This window comes from Trypanosoma brucei, chromosome 3, assembly GCF_000002445.2.
Source record: "Trypanosoma brucei brucei TREU927 chromosome 3, complete sequence".
Classification (NCBI taxonomy): domain Eukaryota; phylum Euglenozoa; class Kinetoplastea; order Trypanosomatida; family Trypanosomatidae; genus Trypanosoma; species Trypanosoma brucei.
In genome coordinates, this window is record NC_007276.1 from 346,098 (window position 1) to 365,385 (window position 19,288).

Genomic DNA, 19,288 nt, shown 5'->3' on the forward strand with positions numbered 1-19,288 from the left:
GTTACTCAGACGGTGCGTGTGGTTGGGTCCAATCATTGGTTATGTTATATCTGACAGCGGAAGCCACTAAGGAGTTAAGTAATCGCACGAGGACAGGATGTTTAAAGCTTGGCTGGGGTTCGTAGGGTTAGGGTATATTAGGAAGTGGGACAAAGGAATCAGTATGCGGCGCACGTATGACAGTAGAGATGATCATTCATCGAAAAGTGTTCACGAAGGTGGTGGCACTTAAGTGAACTAATGAGAAAATGCTGGTACCTGAAGCGGAGAGCGCTAAGTTGCATGCAAGAGGGTGATGGCGGTTTATCGGCCGTGTGCGGTTTGTTGATTCCTGAGGTCTTAACGTGGATGAAGTGGGACAAAATGAGAGTGTGTAAATGACGTGTGGCGAACCGACGTATCGGATTATTTAGGACTACTTGTAGTAAAAGAAACGCAGGAAAGTGAAAGGAGAGGGATAAGCTCCGCTTGTGGCGTGCCGACATCTGAAAAAATTTGTGCGGTGTAGTGGGAACGCCAACACCATAAGCATTGTTATGTACGACTGACGGACATTGACGGTAGCGGACAATAATGGGAAAAAGAATCGCTGGGCGAATGGCGGGAAACAAAAACAAGGTTGACTGGGAAGGGCGAGCAGTTGGGAGTATTAGAAGATGGCAGGGAAGTGGACACCACAGGAGGAAGTGAGGTAATTTGTTTACCTTCGCAGATGGTGGGAGGTTTGTCACCTCACTTCACCCTTTCTCATTTTTTAAATACTTCTCTATCATCCCGGGGCCCTCTATCTGAGCGTGAGCAGCTGGGCTTCATTCATCATTTGTTTTTGTGTTGCTGATGTGCATTAACCACTAAAACAGTGCGTACTTCTACGGGATGCTTTACTGTTTTTTTTTATGTTCGAAGGAAGTGTACTTCGCTGTTGTCGTTGGGCATGATCCATCTGCTTTGTGAGTAACCTCTTTTTCTCATGCGGCTCCTTTCTCCCCCTTTTCCTCGTTTCATTGTTTACCTTCCCGGAATTTGCTTGCCGTTTTTTTTGGTGCTGATGCGACGCGTATTATCTTTCGGTTGCTTCGTTCATTGCTCCATTTGCTTCGCTTTGACTTTCTCTTCCCTTGTCAGTTGATAGAAGTGATTGAACCCTTATATTTGCCTGCACTGTTGGTGACGTGTAGCTGCGTTTGCAGGGGACCACAGAGTAAACACTGTGCGAAGAAAGAGAAGACATTAACTGTTCATATCTTTTAGGAAAGGATCAGTGAAGGTGCCGTCCGGGAGACATTGAAATATACAGAGATATACGTATATTTATTTGTGTTAGCGGCAACCGAAGGTGCAGATTTGTGTAGACGTGTGACTCTTTGAGTAATTGGTGGGAGTAAACGGTACAGATGTTGAACTGGTGGCTCATAGTACTTATCGTTGTATGTTCTCTTTTGTGCCTTGCGATCGCCATATACGTGCTTTACTACTTCTCCTCGGAGGATGATCACGAGGGGAGCTATTTAACCAAAGTGATTATAGTTTTCGGCATACTTTTGGCTATAGGAGTGGTACTTTTGCTTCCCTTTGATGCCTCTAACGCCAGGGACCCCACTGTGGGAAGTAAATACGTTAACACGCTGAATACAGACCTCATGTGGGAGATTGTCTTGTGGTCACTTGCTGTCATGGCACTGGTGGTTGTTCCTTTTACAGTATTTTTCTACGAGGCATATGATCCCGATGATGAGAGCTTCTCCAAACAGTGCGGGCAAGCGATCACTTTAACACTCATTGTATCCTTTGTGTTCATTGTAATAACTGCCGTCTGCTTTTTGAGTTTTGGTACGGCACTTGTTCCAGTGGAGTTATATGAGGCTCTGCCGCAGATAGTAGATGACATTGACAGAGTGTCGTATAATACCACCAGTGACAAGGACAAGTTTGAAGTGCATGTGAGTATATTCACCTACGTTGTTGGTGAACTCTGTCTTGTTGGGTGGATTGCATTCTTCTTTTACGCTGGTGTAGGACTTGTTTCGGTTCCCGTCGATTTAATCCGTGGCTTTATAAATCGGCCGAAACCGATAAGTGGATCCACCTTTGCACAGGAGATGGCCGTTATCGCAGCAAAGGGAGACACACTGCTTTCGGTAGCGCTTGCCCTTCAGAACGAGGCGCGGGGTAAAGTTCCAAGGTCAATGCGGAATAAAATTTCATTTCTGCGTGCTGAGACACATGTTCTGGAGGAGGAACAGGAGGAACTCATATGGAACTATAAAAAGGTGGGCGGGTCACCGTTCATCGTCTATGGAAAGCTTCTGATCGGAATTTTGTCTGTCGCCCTCAGCATTTCCTGGGTATTGCAAATATTTCTGCACAATACATTCAAAATAGTGCCATTTCTTAGTACACTGGTTACCGCGCTGGATGAGGTGTTTCCACTTTTTGGTATCATAACCTATGGTATATTTGCTTTCTACTTGGTGTGGATTACGCTAGAAGGTCAAATCCGTGTTGGGCTGCGATTTGTTTTCTTTCAGATCCATCCCATGAAACCACATGATACGACTCTTAACTCTATTGTGTTTAACGTGGGTTTGCTGCTCCTTACGAGTTATGCCATCCTGCAGTTCACTACGCGCTCCTTCAACGAATACATCCCACGGACCTCAATCAATGCCCTGATGAATCTGTACGTGATGAACCTTAAGGGCATCGGAGTTGCCGTAGAGTGGGCGCAGTTTTGTCTTCTTGGCGTTTCATTCTTGGGACTTCTGTTTGTACTTGCATGCCCTGCGAAAAATGCGGCAGCGCGACCCAAGAAGCCAAACTATTCAACATAAAGGCCAGTTCGTGCGTTTTTGATTGAGTGTATAAGTGGATGTGCTTGGTGTAGATATGATTCCAACCTCGTGCAAATATCACAAGTAATCAAAAGGTTTCAGTCGCTGGGTTGCAGACGGGTGTTTTTGAATGATAACAAGTGAGCGGAGCCGGGCCCCATGATGTTTGGTTTTGTTCTTTAAGCCCCACTCCCTCACTTCTCTATCCCTTTTTGTTTATTTATCTTTGTTTTTGTGGTGGGACGATGGAACCCTACGTGAGCTGTGTTTTGTTCTCTTCATGAGAATTGTATTGTGGTGGTGGAGGTGGTATGGGCCGGCGATGATTTTTTATTTCCAATGTGCTCATACTTGCCGCACTTTTTGTCTCTTTACTGACCCGCGGTGTGGCGGTCATTCATTTTGTTTGAAGAAGTGATGAATGGTTCGTTGTCGTTATTGCTAATGTTCATGCGCGGTGCCTACTTTAAGCGTTGGTTTTATTGCTCTCCACACTTCGTTCTACGCGACATTTCTTTTTTTTTTTTTCAATCCCCTGCTGCTTCCCACTTCATAGGACTCTTTGGTGACATCTACCGATTCAAAGTTTCCCTTTGCTCTCCTCCACAAGTGCGTGGTGATGTGCTACCAAAAGGATTGCCAAGTTGTATTGTCTCTTTCCATTCTTTAAGTTTTCCTAAATATTGGTACAACCGTTATTACTTTTAGCGAGTGAAAGGGGCAGCGTTGGAAAGCATAGGGAAATGAATGTGTCGGTATGAAATTAACGCTTGGAGACAAGGTGTTGTGGCTTTTTGCAAAACGAATCCCAGAGCGCAGGTCTATCCTTGCATTTGTTTCTTATGTTTCTCTCATTACCTCAATTTTGTCTCTCTTTACTTTCTTTTTTTACTTTTTGTCGTTGTCTAATCCCTTTGTTCGCTTGAACCATCGGGAAGGAAAATTACACACAAAACATTACTAGTAGTAGCGGTTAGTGGGAGAGTCGGGGGAAAAAAAACGACAGAAAGGGGAAGAGAGAAAGCAAGTGAAGGCATCAAAAGGGGCATTTAATACGTAGCAGTGGAGGAAAAGGAAAGTTTCAAATCAATCAATCGCTGAGTAAGTTTTCACCGGGTAAACAAGCACCAGCGGTTGACAGAAGCAGCTTTGTGGTCAGAAGTGTTTGAGTATAAAACTTGTACGACGTACAGAAAGAAAGTTGATCCATCTATATCAACTAATTAATTTATATATACATACAGACAGATAGATAGTTATATAAATCAATCCGGAATCCGAAAGGGAAGCTGCCGGAACCGAAGGTGCTGAAGTTCATTGAAAAGAGAATATTGCGTATCACACACTTTCCAAGACACGGCAATTAATCTTGGTATCGGCACCAGGTTATTATTCCACTTCTATCTATCTATCTCACTTACTTTCTCCCTTACACACGATCACTTTCGTAGCAGTCTGCACGATGACCCACAATGTGATGTGTGATGATGTGTTGCCGCAGCTAAACCTTCCAGATGGTGTAACTAGGTGGAATGCGAATTTGCTTGAGGAGGAGCGACGTCTCCGAAATAGTGACGGACATGCTGACCGAATAATATTGACAATTAATACTCTTGGGAAGCGTAGCAAGGAGGCGCAGTCGCTGAATACCATACTCACCTCCGTACCGCGTTTGCGAGAAAACAGAGACGCCCGTCTTTATTTGCTCTGCCATGGTGGCCGGGGCGTTGGAATTTTAAAGATTGGAGTGAAGAGGTTATTCGTGGTGCCGCCGTCGCACGCGGGGCTGATGGAAATTGAACCCGTGTGCGTCCTGGACTTCTTTGTTGATACCAGCAACCAGCGGCAGGGCTACGGGAAGATTCTTTTTGAACATATGTTGGCGTTTGAGCGGCTGAGCCCAGGTGACGTGGCCATTGACCGCCCAAGTGTCAAGTTTCTAGCATTTCTGCGAAAGCATTACGGACTGGTAGAGTACACCCCTCAGTCCAATAATTTCGTAGTGTTTCACAAGTATTTCGAGCGTCACCAGCAGCAGCGGCGTGGAGTTGGAGGTTCCGGTCGCTCTGGTTACCAGCACTGCAACGAGACTACAACACAGCAGTTGGGAACTCAAAGTGGGTTACTGGAGGATATAAATCAAACTCATCCGGCGCCTAGTTATGCCTTGCGGGGTGTTGTTATGGGTCACACCGGCCCACCATTAGATCTTACCAATGTTACCCAACAGCAGAAACCATACCATCAACCTTTCGCAACAGGGAGGAAAACATCGTATGAATTGCAGTACGAACGGTACCTGCAAAGTCAAAATTGCCGGCCAACCGGGAATGCGGGATATGGTGGTGGGAATGGACCTGCATCTTCAGCGGAGGTGCGTGCTACAAATTGTCAGGCACGACGCCGCACATCACCAACGCGAAGTGGTGTACCGTACAATATAATCAATGGGTCTACGGGATCTTAGTTCCATGTGGTAGGTGTCGAGAAAGGTAACAACACCAACATCTGAAAGGCTTGTCGAGTATGTTTTTTTTTTCGTGTGTGTGTATATATATATATATATATATATATGTGTGTGTGTGTGTAGAAGAATAAAACGGAAAAGGGAGAGTGGAAAGGTTGAAGAGAGAGAGGGAGAGAATGGAGAAAAGGAAGAGAGATTCTGCAAATAGTTGATTTTCAGTTTTGGTTTCACTTCGTGTGGTACCGAAAGGTTTTTTTTTTATCTGAGGGCTGTGCGTCCGGGACACGTCAAAGTTATTTGAAAGTGATGTTTTTGTTTTTTTTGGTGTCCTCTTCTTCTTTCGTTTATTTACCGTTTGCCCAAAATCTGCCGCTTCATGCATGTCTTACCTTTCTCCACTTCTTTTTTGATGTTGACTCTCCTCCCCTAACCCTAACTACTATTTAATTTTGCTTTATCTTTTTTTTTGCCTGTGTCATCTCTGCGGACCTGTTGCCTCCTTATCATTTGTTTCTTGCATTCTCTTTTAATAGTATGTGTAGCATCTTAAGGGATTGCCTGCTGGAAGGGGAAAAGAATTATTTGATGGCACACAAACTGCGGTAAGTTGAAGTGTAATCCCAATAGGGTCACGTCACCGTTATTTGTTAGCTGTAAAATTTTCTTTACATACTGTCAGTTTAAATTGACCGCTGCAGTTGTGATTTGTAATCATATATTATAGGGGGACGAGAGGAGAGGATGTGTATTATTGTTTCTACGGTGAATGTGGGACGGTAACTTGAGTATAACCAATAGCAACAAGAAAGGATCTATTTTTTTTTGTTTTTGTTTTTGGTGTTTTATGAAGGGTCTGTAGGTTCAAGAAGACGACTTGAGCGTGGTTTCTTCTTCTTGTGCCCTTGAATTAAGTTAATGATGGTCGTGAATTGCATCGTGTGCCCTTATGTATGTATATATATATATATATATACGGGTGCTTGTGTTTGTATCAGTGAGATGCAGGGAAACCATGAAGGCGAACACAACGGAATGTCTAACTGATCCCCCTTTACGTGTAGCGTGTTTCACATTGCTCCGTCTTGTGTTGATGTTTATTGTTTAGGGGTGGCAGAACGTTGAAAGGTTATTGCATGACTTAATAACAAATAATTGAAACGAAAAGAACTAAGCTGGTGAAACGGATTAGTGGCCACTCCGTTTCAGAAACAGTGTATGACACTTTAAACTGCATTGTGTTGAGTGATGGGTGAGATGGCTTCCTTATTGTGTTACTGTGCAAGTAAGTTTTGAGTACACGCTAAATCCGAATACATCAATCCTTTTTTTTTTCGAATTTCCCATTATGTTCACACAAGTAAACGTCTATTTCATACGCAGTTAGTTGTGAATTAGACCTTTATTATCGCTATCAAACAATTGTTACCAAACATACATAAAGGGGGGAGGTTTATTTATTTATATATTTTGAACAATGCCGCGTCCCTTTGGTGTGTGGGCTCCTGCGACAACCCTCGCGGAGTACCGCGCCCGTATTCCTGGTATGAGCAATTTTAAGCTGCGATGGGTATTTGGTGCTCGGCGAGAGGTTTATTACCACCCGGAGGCACTTGCTCACTTTAAGGACCATCAACAATATAAAGACGCTGTGGATACCGTACGTGCAATGCGCACTTCCGACAAGTTCTTCGGTGAGGGCGTCAAGTTACCGCACCACCCCCTCATTAAGATGGGTGTTATATTGTCGATTCATGGTTATTTGACGTACTGCTGCCTGCGATATTACTATGGTACGCATGTTCCGGCCAATAATCCAACATGGAGAAAAATTGTGAACAAGGAGTGGGAGGAGGCAATTAACAACTCTCCATGGGATCATATGTCGCACGTGTGGCAATACAGTGATCAATACGCGTCGTCCATTGGCGAGGCGGCAGCCCTGGGCAGACGTAAGTTCTATATTCCTGCCTAGTACAATATGCATGGATGTTAAATTATCTCCGTTGTCGTTCGTTCGTTTATTGGTTCCTTTGGGCTATTATTATTTTTCCTTCTTGTTTAGTAGCACTAGTAGGTAGGGTTATCGATTCGGTGAAGACGATGTAATATTATGTTATTATAATCATTATTATTATTATTTGCGAGAATGGAGCCAAACATTAGTAAAAGAAAGTTGGAAATCAGGGGAAACATATGTGTGCATTTTCTTTTTGTATTGAAGGTCTTATGTTACACGCCAAAAACGTTCACAACTGCATTCCGTATATTTATGTTGTCTCACTTTTAATTTTTGTATTCTGTTTATTTTTGCGATTTACATGCTTCTCCTTATCCCTCTGTATGTTTAGTGGGGGGAAAACAGAGTGTTAGGAGGCGCGTTTGTAAGCGCACACAACGCTCGTTTCCAAAAGAGGGACGGAAATAACGTCATTTCTTTTCCATTGAAAGAAACCTCCGCTGAAGTGCACCACCGAATGGAGGCGCCCGGGGGTCAATTAACCATCGCGCGGCTTGAAATTCGGCGCTTTTGTCTCCAACCAGAGGAATTAGTGCAGCGTTGCGCCCAGCCAAGCGCCGGTAGTGTTGGCGGTTCTGTACAGCTTTATGTTTCATTCACCACTCCGCGTGGTGTAGAGATAAGTCTGCAAGGGGTGGCCGCCAACCAACAAACCGATGAGAAGGGCGTAAGGCGAGTTCAGTGCGCAGCAAATACAAACCTCATGGATGTTTCTTTTGTTGTGACACAACTCAAAACAGACGGGATCCAGAAAGATGGGTGTGAATCCGTAAAGAGTGTTATGTGTCAGGTTTGGTATAGTCGAGCAGAGCAGCAGGAACAAGTTATGAAAGGAGGAGGGGGAGAGGCTAAACTCCCCGTTAACAATCTCGTGGATGGAGACTGGTCGTCGTTTGAAGATTCGCCTCCTTCCTCAATAACAGCGTTGCCACATGTTGAGGACGAAGAAAAGTTGGAGGAGAAAGCACCGGCGGCAGTTGAGTCGCATTGGGAGGTTCTTGCAGATGTCAGTCTTGAAATTATGAAATATGGTGTACAAACGGTCAATTTTGCGATGGGGGATGTGGCAAAGGAGTACACTAGCGCGTCACTGCAAGCTTCGATATTCATAGAGCCGAAGTTGCTTGCGGTAGAAATAGAGGAAGCAGCTGCTCCACTCGCAACTAAACCTCCAGTTGAGACAACGCAACCGGGGTTACCGCCGGACAACAATCCCTTATCACTGGATCACGGGACGGCTCCCTCGACAGGATTTGCTGAGGAACGTTGTGGTGAAGCTACCTCTGCTCCTTCTGGTAGATCCACTGCTGTCGGTACCGGTGAGGCACCAGTTTGTGGAGCGGGCGTGGTAGAAGTGCCAAAGGGAAATATGGAGGCAGCCACTCAAGAACAGGCAGATACAATGGTTGTTGTGCTTGCGGAGCAGCCGAAACATATGGGAGCACGATGGCTACTACTACTAGATATGTCCCGATGGGATGATTGTGAACCTAACGGTAGTGATGAACTTAAACAAGAAAAAGTAAATGTTGCCACCCAAGGTGCTGGTGATGCCACTAGCCGGAGTGTAGTTGAGGGTGGCATTCTGTTCCGGTTGGTGTTGTGTGGGGCGGATGCGAACGTGTTAGCGTATGGTTCTCCGTTCAGTGGGTCATTGTGTCGCACCAGTGGTTGGAGCGATGCCTTGCTGGCTGTCGGTGACGACATAGTTGCTTGTTCCGTTGTCTCTGTAAAGCTTCAGATGTTCAACCACAATGCGATGCCTAACTGCCAGACCGATGCGGAGGCGACCGCTGAACCCTTACAGCTGAATAACACGTCGCGTGAAGCGGCGAAGGCATGGGTGACAGTAGCTTCCTCTCAACTTGTGCCGATTGCTTCACTATTAGCTTCACTGAAGGAGTCCTCGATGCTCCCGATACCGTTGACTGCGGTGGACCTCCCAAGTGCCGTAGCACCCCCGACCGAGTTCGTGTCTGTGAACAGAGGGCAAACGATAAGTGCGCAAGCGAGTTTAGTTAGGGTTCCAGCTGTTGTCGGTGAAACAAAAAGTGTTAGACATTGGATGAAGACAATCAGGATCGCAACGGACTGCTTCTTCAGGAAATCGTGTCAAACACTCGACACAGTCGCACCTCCAAGTGAGATTAGTCTGCCAAAGGAATGTGAGTGGAAACAAAGTGGAACGGGGTGGATGTGCTCCGTTGAACTGAATGTGTCTGCGGTGGTGCTACAAAAGGTGGTTCCTTACGTTGATGCGGGTGCAGCGTGGCCTGTAACAGCGCTTTCCGTTTCTGGTGGTTGCGAAATACTCCTTGAGGAAACTAAAATGAGTGATATTTTCTTCAGTGCCTACACCGACAACGAGTGGTCCGAGACCCGACGCAGTCCAGTTTCCCATTTTGACACCGTCGTTCAAGCCACGGTTAACGAGACGCATCCCGTGGTTTTAATTACGTTGCACAGTTCAGTATCACAGGAAGTGCTGTTTGGTCACGCAGTTTTTGCTCCCCTTGGGTTAAGGCAGGATGTAGGTCACGTGTGGTTACCATTACAATATAAGAACCACATTGGATACCATAAGCATGGTGAGGACGACAGTTCCCCCACTGTAGGGTGGGTTCACTGTAGTTACATTTGTGTGTTCTCTAGTGCGGGCGCCAGTTCTTCCTCTGTGACCGCGGGAAATGAGGAGGTTCTTCAGCAACCTGTCCTGTTTCCCTCTCCATTGTCAGTGCCCAAGTACATCGCGTCCCCTTGTCTTACACCCGCTCTGCGATGGAATTCGATAGAGGTGTGTATTGTGAAGGCAAGCGACCTGCGTATTGACGTGAATTCATCATCGCGTTGCAGTGACGGTAAGGGCGGAAACGATGGCGGCGCTGGTGGAAATGTTGAGGGTTTCCTCCACGCTAGTGTGCAGCTTCTTCCCAAGTCTGACCTCAACCCGTTTGTTACTCCCGCTGCTTCTTACGAGTACCCTCACTGGAATTCCACGTGCAGAGTAGGCATTGCGGCAGCTGCAACACATCTGATCGTGCAGGTCCTTGTTGGTGACGGACGTGGCGGCGAAGGCAAATCTGTTGGAATTGTTGATATTACCCGCGTTGCCACTTCAGGTTTCTGGACTACAGCTTCGTGCGATGGGGTGTGGTTGCCTCTGGTTTCCAACCACTCTTCAGGTGGCGAACGCCGTTACTGCGGTTCTCTGTTTATCCGCTGGTCATTTGGCTGCGTTGGAGATCTGCCTAAAGAGGTCGTTATCGGTATGGGCGCTGCGCTGCGCCCTACGTGGAGCAACGTCGGCCTCCCCAGTGCCTCCACTGCCCACAACAATCGGTTTGACAGGGGCCACTGGTTACGGTTGGAACGTGTGGAGGTACAATTACCATGGAGGTTGTGGCACATGGGGCGTCATTGTGAGGCACGGTGGAGGGAGGTTCTTGGCCTCAAACCCACGGATATGTTGCCGGACATAACTCTTCGGCTACAATCAGGAGATTTTACACACGAATCAAACTTGGTGCTGCTGTCCGCGGGTGGTTTCGGTTTTTGTCTGCGTGAAGCTGTTTTCCTTCCACTAACCGATAACTTTAACGTGGTTGTGTGCTTTCGTTACCACGGAAATACACTTGCCTCTGAGACGCCTGGTGGAAAGACAACCGCCGGGAGTGAAATTTGTAACACAGTCACTGTGGCTGAAGGTGAATTGTCTCTTTCTGCGCAAGACCGCGTAGATCTTCTCACTTACCGTCAGCAGCAATCGTGTCGCCGCATATTCATGAGGGTACATCCCCGGTCGATTTCGCCACATTTTAATATTCCTTTTGGTTTGCTTACCGCTGAGGTTACTTCTTCAGTTATTAAACGAAACGACGAGATCCGCTGGACTTGGCCTCAACCACATATCGCTGCGTCAGTGGAATTGCAACTTGGAAAAGTTTTTTCCTTGCGGCGCCACGATTCAAAGGACTGGCTTCCCGCTACTGCGAATGCGGCGTCTCCTCGATGGATCGTAAATGTTAGAGAAACGGGGTCCGCGTGCCCGGAACAAGAGGGAAGTAATAAGGAACGGGTAACGGGTATTTTGTTCGGTGCTTCACCCAGGGCGGCTGTTCTTCGTGGTGGATGCAGCACCCGCAGTAGTGCAGTGAGTAACTTCGGCGGGCTAAGTTCCCAACACACAGGAGACGCTGCAGAGAAATTGTACTTGCATTGGCCACCCGCACCGCCGGGCGCTGATCACAGACGACGCCCGCCACCTCCGACTATCGAGCTTTTGCTTTCTCGCATAGTGGATAATGACGCTGTGGACGTTGGTGGTGACTCGAAAGCCGCACCGAAAATTGAGAAGGAAAGTACCGTGAACGTGGGGGTCGTGACGCTCAATTTGGCCAGGTGCTTTTCAGATTCCTCTGGGTCTAGCTTATATGAATTGCACCACCCGCAAACGCCACCGACGGTGGCGGAAGGAAGACCTCCAACGATCGGTTACGTGGAGCTGCACTACCTTCATAACTTTGCACAAGATAACAACACAAACCGTGGTGGACAGGAAACGGACAAGGTTGAGCAGGAGCAGCATGACAGATGCAGCAGACATTCACTTCTGTTGCTGACTGTGGTTGGAGCACGATACAGGGAACGTGGGCAAATTTCAGCAGCCCCGGTGAGGTCGCAGCGTGATGGAAAGGAGGGTGTGTCGGTGAAAACGATACTAACATCCTTCGTTGTCGGCGTAGGGCACATGTCATGGCATACCTCAAAGGAAGTGGGTATGACCCCTCACTTTGGCAGTACGATGCTGTTTGAACGTCCATATAGTCATACCGGAGAGGACGCTGATGGTGAACGCAATGTTGTAACTGTTCGACTGCAGATGCTGGCAGAATCGTCAAGTAGGGCGAAGTTAGGCTCCCCCGATCGTGAAGTGGGTGGGAAACAAAAGACATGTTTGCGAGGGGAGCAGAAAGAGGCTGAGATGCTTCCCACATCATTTGCTCTCCTTCATCTCAACTGGGACACTGTCCCTGCCGCTGTAATGGAGAGAATGAGAGGCTGTTGGCTTCCTCTGTTCACAGCTGCAGCGCAAATTGATGGCTCATACCATCTTTCCGGAGAAGTGCTCGTCCAGTGGAGTTGGTTTGATCCCTCTTACGGATTTTGGCGGTATGCGCTTCCTCTCTCCGTCAATCAAATATCACCAATGGATTGTACAATGGCAAGTGTCCCACAAATGTTGGCTGCATCGGAGGACCACGTGGAGACACCTGCATCCTCATTCCCATCCTACTTGTCAATTTATATTGATGAATTTACCTTTTCCCATAACGTTGTTGTTGAGACACCGCGGAAAGATACACGAGTATCGCTTATCGTAAGCGTTTGCGTGAATGGGGAAAGGGGACCGCTCAGCCCGCCGTCTCTTACTGCTTCATCTTGGACGCTTCGGTGCACGGAGGGAGAGGCAGATTCCCTAAAAGTTTGTTATGGAGACTGTACCGGCGCAACTCCCTTCGAGACCGAAGGGAAACGCAGCAGGTGGAGAGAAAGATGTATACTTCCCTTTTGTTTTCCTGGCGATGCACAGCAACAGATATCTTTTCAACTGCGTCACGGCTGGAGTCCGTTCAGTACGGTTGGCGAGGGATGGTTAAGTTGGAAGGGCACGCCATCACAGGGGACTTATGCTGTTCCTATCTTTGTAAGCGATGCAAGCTGCCGCAACAGCAGTGACGATTACCAACGGTGCGGCGTTTTGATGGTGTCCGTTGAGCAGGGGCCGCTTCATTTGAACTCAATGCAGGTAACTACCACTGTCCCACCTCCCTCATCCAATGAGGAAGTGCAATTCGATGATGGGAAAGGCCCTCAGCGTAAGGAAAAGCACAGTGGAAAGCATGAGGACCATCACGCGACGGTGGATGGCAATCCTTCATTCATTGTATTGGTGGATCTACGTGTGGACTCAGTTGAGGTTGACGGGTGGAACGTCCTCCCTGATGATGGTAACTGCCTGGAGTTGGTGGTTTTGGGAGATGCTCTGTATAACAACGGTAAATCAAAACAAACAGTACGGTTGGAAACGGCATGTTCTCCTTTCGACGGTGGCGCAACCGGTTGGCAAGGTCTGATTTGCGTGCAGAATTCGTCCGAGCTCGAAGTGCACCTCTACCGAAGGACTCAAACGGTGCCGGGTAACTCTGTGGAAAAGAGTGTGAGACATCGCATGATAAGTGGTCGGTTTGTGTTAAATCTTTTGCCGTCCGAGGATGGGGGTCTCTGCAGCAACTCCCTCTGCGTCGAGTTGCGGCAACGTCCCATGCGCCCCATGACTGCAGACGGCAGTGGCAGTTGGAACTACCCTGTGGGGCAAATGCACGTGACATGCCGTCCGCTCTTGCACTCTGGTGTGCTGTACGACCCGCGTAATGTGTTTTTTCAGCGACATCTGGGAGTAGAGTTATTGAAGCTTAAGGGTGTGATTCACATGCAAACTGAAGGTGAACGTGCCCGTGGTCGTAGAAATAGTAAAAGGGGGAGAGGACCGCTTTCATATGTTAGTTTGCACTGTGGTGCGGTGACAGTGAAGTCCCTACCCTTCACTCTTCCTTCTCATCGACACGGAACCTTCAAAGATGTTGAAAGTAATGATGGAATTGATTGTAGTGGTGCATCCACTCCTCACTTCACTGAGCGACTCGTGTGTTCTCCGAACGGTGCTACCGAAGTACGCGTTTCGTTGTATCTGGAAAACGATGCGAAGGAACGGAATGACAATGCTGTTGAAGCGTCTCCCATTCACAACCCCTCGGAGACTGGAAATGCAGAGGATGATGAGGTTTACTATACCAATGTATGTCTGCCTGTTGGTGAAGGGGCTGTGAAAATTCGTGCACCCTCACGTGACGAAGATGGGTTCAAGAGCGGGGAGGTAATTCCAAAAGATATATGGGTACCGTTCAATAGCGCAGATCCCGGGAGAAACATTTCTGCACTGCTACGGTATAAGTGGTTCCAAAAAGTTACATTTGGTACATGGCTTTCGTGCATTGGCTGGCGCTGCACCTCCGCACCTTTACACCGGCCATCGCTAATCTTTAGACTCCGATTTCTGGGTGGTGAGTTGTGCAGTTTGCCACTTGATTTGTTTGATCGAGATTTGCCGGAGCAGGAACCGACGTCGCGACACTGCACTGTGGCTGCTACGGCCGTCAATGTGGTGCCTTCGCTAAGTAGTCACTGGAGTTTCTCATACATTCAACTTCCAACCATCTGGCCCTTGGGTGGTCGAGTCGAGCGTGTGGAGCTGCACGACTGTGTTACCGATGGTTTCTCGCTGTTGTTGGGGGTCCATGAGTGGGACGCGGTGGACACCCAACTCCTCACTGAGTTGGAGGGGCCTACGGTTAGCCATGATTCCCTCGAGGCAGTTGGAAAGTTTCCCTCGGCGTCCGGTGCCGGGCATTGGCTTTCATTTGGTGAACATGCGCTCCTCTTCGCGCGAAGCCGCCGTCCGCCAGTGCCAACGCGGTCGAAACGTTTGTTCGTGCCCTTCTGTTGGTGGCCAGTGGTTGCGGAGTTTCACCTCGGCAGTCTCGATTGTAGTGGCGGAACGGTGGAAGCGGGAAGGTTAGCCATAAGTTGTGAGGTCATCCTCGGGCGGTGGCACAAGAACGGGTGGGTGTGGGAGGAAAATTCACCGACTACACGAGAAGCCTATGCCTCGCAAGTAACTGTGGATGCTTGCGCCGCTGCAGTTCAGGCCACTTGGCGTTGTGATGCATTTGATGAAGAAACTTTCATTCGACAGTTTTCCGTCGATGAACTGCGACAGGGACGTGAGCGTTATGCCGTACGAACGAAGCTCGTTTGTAGTGTCGTGCCCACATGTAGATTTTCCGGCTCCGAGACTCCTTCCAGTGACGAACAACGTGAGACGCCTACTACCACTTACGTGCTTGAAGCTGTGTCGGCTGTGGATGATCATCTCGCCAACACCAGCGGCAGGGTATCCCTGAAGTTGGCTGAATGTGGGGCCCACGTGAACGAAGCGACTGCTGGTGCAAAAGTTGAGGGTTCTCTTACTCTCGCATGGTCTCTAAAACATGATGAATTGGCGCTTGAAGGAACAAAGGGGGAATCGACGAAAGTCGGGAGGATCCTCCACCAACGTAGCGTCTCGGGTAAGTCAAATGGTAAAGATAGGGAGGAAAAGGAAACTTCGAAGGTCACGAAGGAGTTACTGCCTGAGTGGGAAGTGGTGTCTGTCGAAGTACGTAACCTATCCGTTGTGCAGGATCCTTCACGACAAGCACCAGAGAAACGTGAAAGTTTCGATGTGCCGGTTGTGGTCCAGTTACTCGCATCTGAGCGGAGAAGGCATAATAGAGATGGTGAAGGTGGAGCACAAAGCCCTGAGTCACGAAAGAAGAAATCGACGTCACCCCGCGTGTCAAGTGTCTTTGCTTTAGCATCTACTAACGCCACACCAGCGCCAGGCGTGAGGCAGTCCTTGTTAAGAGCCAACATTACACCGAATTGGCGTCTAGAGGCACACGAGTGGTCGGACCATCGGAAGGTGTTAATGATGTCACTCTGGCAGATGCTTCCAGGAAGTGATGCTTGTGCCTATGCGCTGGGATCGTTACGGCTTGACTCCGTAGTTCGTAGCGCTTACGAGCAATTTTCTTCAGGGACGCCGGTAGCTGAAGCAGCAAGGGGTTTAAAGGAAGGAACGTCCCTGGAGCAGGACCTGGTGGTAACAGATTGGCTTCCACTCAAACGGAGCGATTTGCTGCAGGAGTATTGGGGCCTTGCGAGGCTGCAGTTGCGGCCCAATGTAAAAGCGGCAACGGTGGCTGACGCATCTGAGAAAAATATGTCGCGTGTATACGAGCACCTCCCCATTTGCATCGAGCTGCTCAGCGCGAGCATAGATTCAGCTGAAGACGTGAGTAGGTATGTACAAGAAGGTCGGCTGGGACTTCTATTTGTCCCTGGATGCAGAGACAGAAAGGAAGGACGTCCTTTGTACAGTTCGACTCTTTTATGTAAAGCAGAAAGAGAGGTCAACGCGGAGCGTGAGATAAAGGGGCATGGGGAAAAAACAGCCGAAGGTGAAAATCAGGATGGAAACTTTTCGTGCTCTCTTATGGCGACCACGTCAATCCACACTTTGTTGCTTAGTGGAGAAGTGCAGAGTGGTCAACCTGCATCAGTTGACGGCGATTGGCTAGGGCTTTTCGTTTTCTTAATTGATCGTGCACATGAGGGTGAGAGGATAAAAAATAAACACTCCTCCCAGCTAGTGGAAATTGTAGGAAAGGGGGACTGGGGTGATGTCCTAGCGGTGCAGCGTTTGCATGTTGGTCAAATTCCGAAGGATCAGCCCCGTCTGTCTCTGTTTGGGGAAAGCAAAGAAAACGCACCGACATTCCTATCTGGTGAAGTTACTGCAACGTTTAATTGCGAATCATTTAGTGTATCGCTTCGGCTGCATATTGTTATGCTTCCCCAAGCAACAGAAGCCGTTTCGACCGGTGTTGGATCTATGTCTGATGTGGGTGGAACATCTCCACAACCGTTGAGGGGAAACTCAGTTTTTCACTGCATTGCAGAAGGACACGGAGAGGAAAACAGCTTATTAGGCAACGACGGTGTACTTTGTATGGTAGAGGGCACTGTCTATAAGATAACAGAAGACAGGACAGTTTTCATGTGGAATGCGCGGGATGTGAGCCACGTCCGTCGACCATCCTCCTGTTCCTCTGGCAATGCCGTTGCACTTGCCGCATCACGCGGACGCCCCAGGTGGGTACAAGTCAGTGAAAGCAAGGGGTCTCCGCAACGGCACTCCGGGAAACGGGGGTACGGTCGTTGCATGGGTCTGACGGTGTGGGCATACAAGTACGGTAACGACGCATGCTTCCTCATCGCGGAGTGCGCGTCACATCACGTTATTACTCTGTCTACGTTGCCGAGGCATGCACCCGAACCACCACCAACGGTTCAGTTACCGCGTGTGAGGAACAGACGGTCCAGGAAGAGGCGAGTCATCAGCGAGGGATCCGTTATTGCTGCTCCCACTCCCCCTTCCTGCGGATCGCAGCTGCACTGTTACAACCTTCAGCAGCGGCGCTGGAGTGTACTAAAGACAGAAGGAAGTAGCTCTGGAGTATCCGACAACTGTGGCGCAGCGGCCACGCCCTCGACTAGGCGCATTTTTCATTCCACCGTTGAAGTTGAGGGGAAGGTGTGGCTTTTTGGGGGTTGTAAGCTTCGTGGAGAAGTTTGTGGCGCGTCTCTGGATAGGGTTGGCATGCGTGTGGCGAATAGGGTGCTGATTGCATCCGAAGCGGCATTGTCAAATGAACTTATGTACCTAGATCCCAGTATGCGAGTGTGGCAAAGCGTGCAACCCGTTCCATCATGGCATGATTTACCGTCTGCCGGTACCGGTCCCTTTCACGGAGTTGCAAGGGTATCGCTCGGTTTGTTGCCACCCCCTCCTGTAGCGTGCCATGCAGCCGTACACTGGATGGGACACATGTTTGTGTTCGGCGGGCTGTGTGAGTCATCTTCCATTAGTGGTAGCCTAGAACCCACTGCAGAACTCTACATGTTTCACGCAACCCACATAACTTGGTGGTCACTATCTCCAAACAAAAGTGCCGATCTTAGCGGGAGGTTTTTTGAGTGTAAGGGGAATGGCGGGTGGCCTGCTGCGCGATATGGTCACGCTGCTGCCGTCGTACCGGGCCATCCCCATGGGGCGTTTCTCATCTTGGGGGGAGCTATGAAAGTTGGAATTGAGTGCTCTTCACAACGCACTAATGCCTTAGTTGATTCAGGCCGTTGCGCCCACAGTGAACTTCTTTGGGTGTATTACCCAGCCCTCGGTTTCTGGCAAAACATTAGTGTTCCGCTGGGCGTCCCACTGACGCGGCGGGCCTTCGCATCATTGCAAGTGGCGCAACTCTCAAGTGCCTCATGCTCCTTGTATGCCGTTGTTCTTGACGGAGGGTGTGACGCGGCCCATGTTGAAACTTGGCTGCAGCGGCGGCGTTCTGAAAAGGATGAGCAAAATTTATTGAAGAAGAATCTAAACGGGTTACTTGGCGTTGTTTCTGCCTTCGTAAGCGCTCCATCATTAGGCACCGCGTGGATAACATTGGGGGAGGAGTGCAAGCAGCACATCCCCATGACACCCGCGGTAGACGCATTATGCGAGTAGCAATTTATGTGCAACGGCAGTGCGGTAGGACATCAGCACGCCTATATACATATATAGAGAAAAAGTGAGTGGTTTATCCTCTGACCATAGATAACACGTGCCGTTTGTTTGTTTGATACATTTTGCTTTACAACTTGAATCACTTTCTTTTAACTTCGTTAATATATATATATATATATATATATATATATATATGCGATTCCAGGGTATGGCTTTCGTGCGTCTTTTTCCAGTAGTTTGCTCCGCCAGGAAAAGGAAGCAGGGCGCAACTTCTTGGTGTAAGTTGTTACAAATTATACAATTTTTGAGGGACGTATGTATTATGTTTCGTGTTCAAGGAATCGTGATGGCTTTTCACTCAGTGCAAACTATATTTGTTCTCTCTCCTTCTTCTGTTTTTTTCTTTGAGGGGTGAGGTGGTGTGTGCGTGTGTGGAGTTATTAGTTGGTTATAGCGAGTTAATTTTGCCACAAGAAGAAGGGCTAGCGCTGATTCTCGACCTACCGATACCCGACGCCGGTAACCTTCCGTAACTGCACGGAAGAGTGGAGGCGAGAAGAAAGGGAGGCATAGTTTTCACTTTTGTGAGTGTGTTGGACAACACAGCGCCAGTGAGTGAGTTGAAGGCAGGCCTTTCATCCTTCCTTCTCATTTGTTTGCCCTGCGCAGGCGCAAGGGACGCCGCGCATTTATCGGAATATATATATATATATATATATATATATATATTCGCTGGG

At 48.4% G+C, this 19,288-nt stretch overlaps 4 protein-coding genes across 4 annotated transcripts, besides 7 other annotated features; all 4 read left to right on the forward strand.

Moving 5' to 3' along the window:
• Window positions 1–19,288: part of a sequence feature (sequence corresponds to BAC RPCI93-1J15) that runs on past both edges of the window.
• On the forward strand, window positions 1,395–2,831 carry Tb927.3.1390 (hypothetical protein, conserved; the record flags this gene model as incomplete). Its single annotated transcript, XM_838640.1, has 1 exon — window positions 1,395–2,831. The coding sequence occupies one exon, from the start codon at window positions 1,395–1,397 to the stop codon at window positions 2,829–2,831; it is 1,437 nt and encodes a 478-aa protein (XP_843733.1).
• On the forward strand, window positions 4,294–5,298 carry Tb927.3.1400 (hypothetical protein, conserved; the record flags this gene model as incomplete). Its single annotated transcript, XM_838641.1, has 1 exon — window positions 4,294–5,298. One exon carries the CDS (start codon window positions 4,294–4,296, stop codon window positions 5,296–5,298), a length of 1,005 nt encoding a protein of 334 aa, XP_843734.1.
• Window positions 5,381–5,405: a microsatellite.
• Window positions 5,433–5,494: a repeat region.
• Window positions 6,244–6,271: a microsatellite.
• On the forward strand, window positions 6,773–7,270 carry Tb927.3.1410 (cytochrome c oxidase VII, putative; the record flags this gene model as incomplete). The annotated part of the gene is made up of 1 exon (XM_838642.1): window positions 6,773–7,270. The coding sequence occupies one exon, from the start codon at window positions 6,773–6,775 to the stop codon at window positions 7,268–7,270; it is 498 nt and encodes a 165-aa protein (XP_843735.1).
• Window positions 7,405–7,437: a microsatellite.
• Window positions 7,773–18,551, forward strand: Tb927.3.1420 (hypothetical protein, conserved; the record flags this gene model as incomplete). The annotated part of the gene is made up of 1 exon (XM_838643.1): window positions 7,773–18,551. One exon carries the CDS (start codon window positions 7,773–7,775, stop codon window positions 18,549–18,551), a length of 10,779 nt encoding a protein of 3,592 aa, XP_843736.1.
• Window positions 18,713–18,746: a microsatellite.
• Window positions 19,249–19,280: a microsatellite.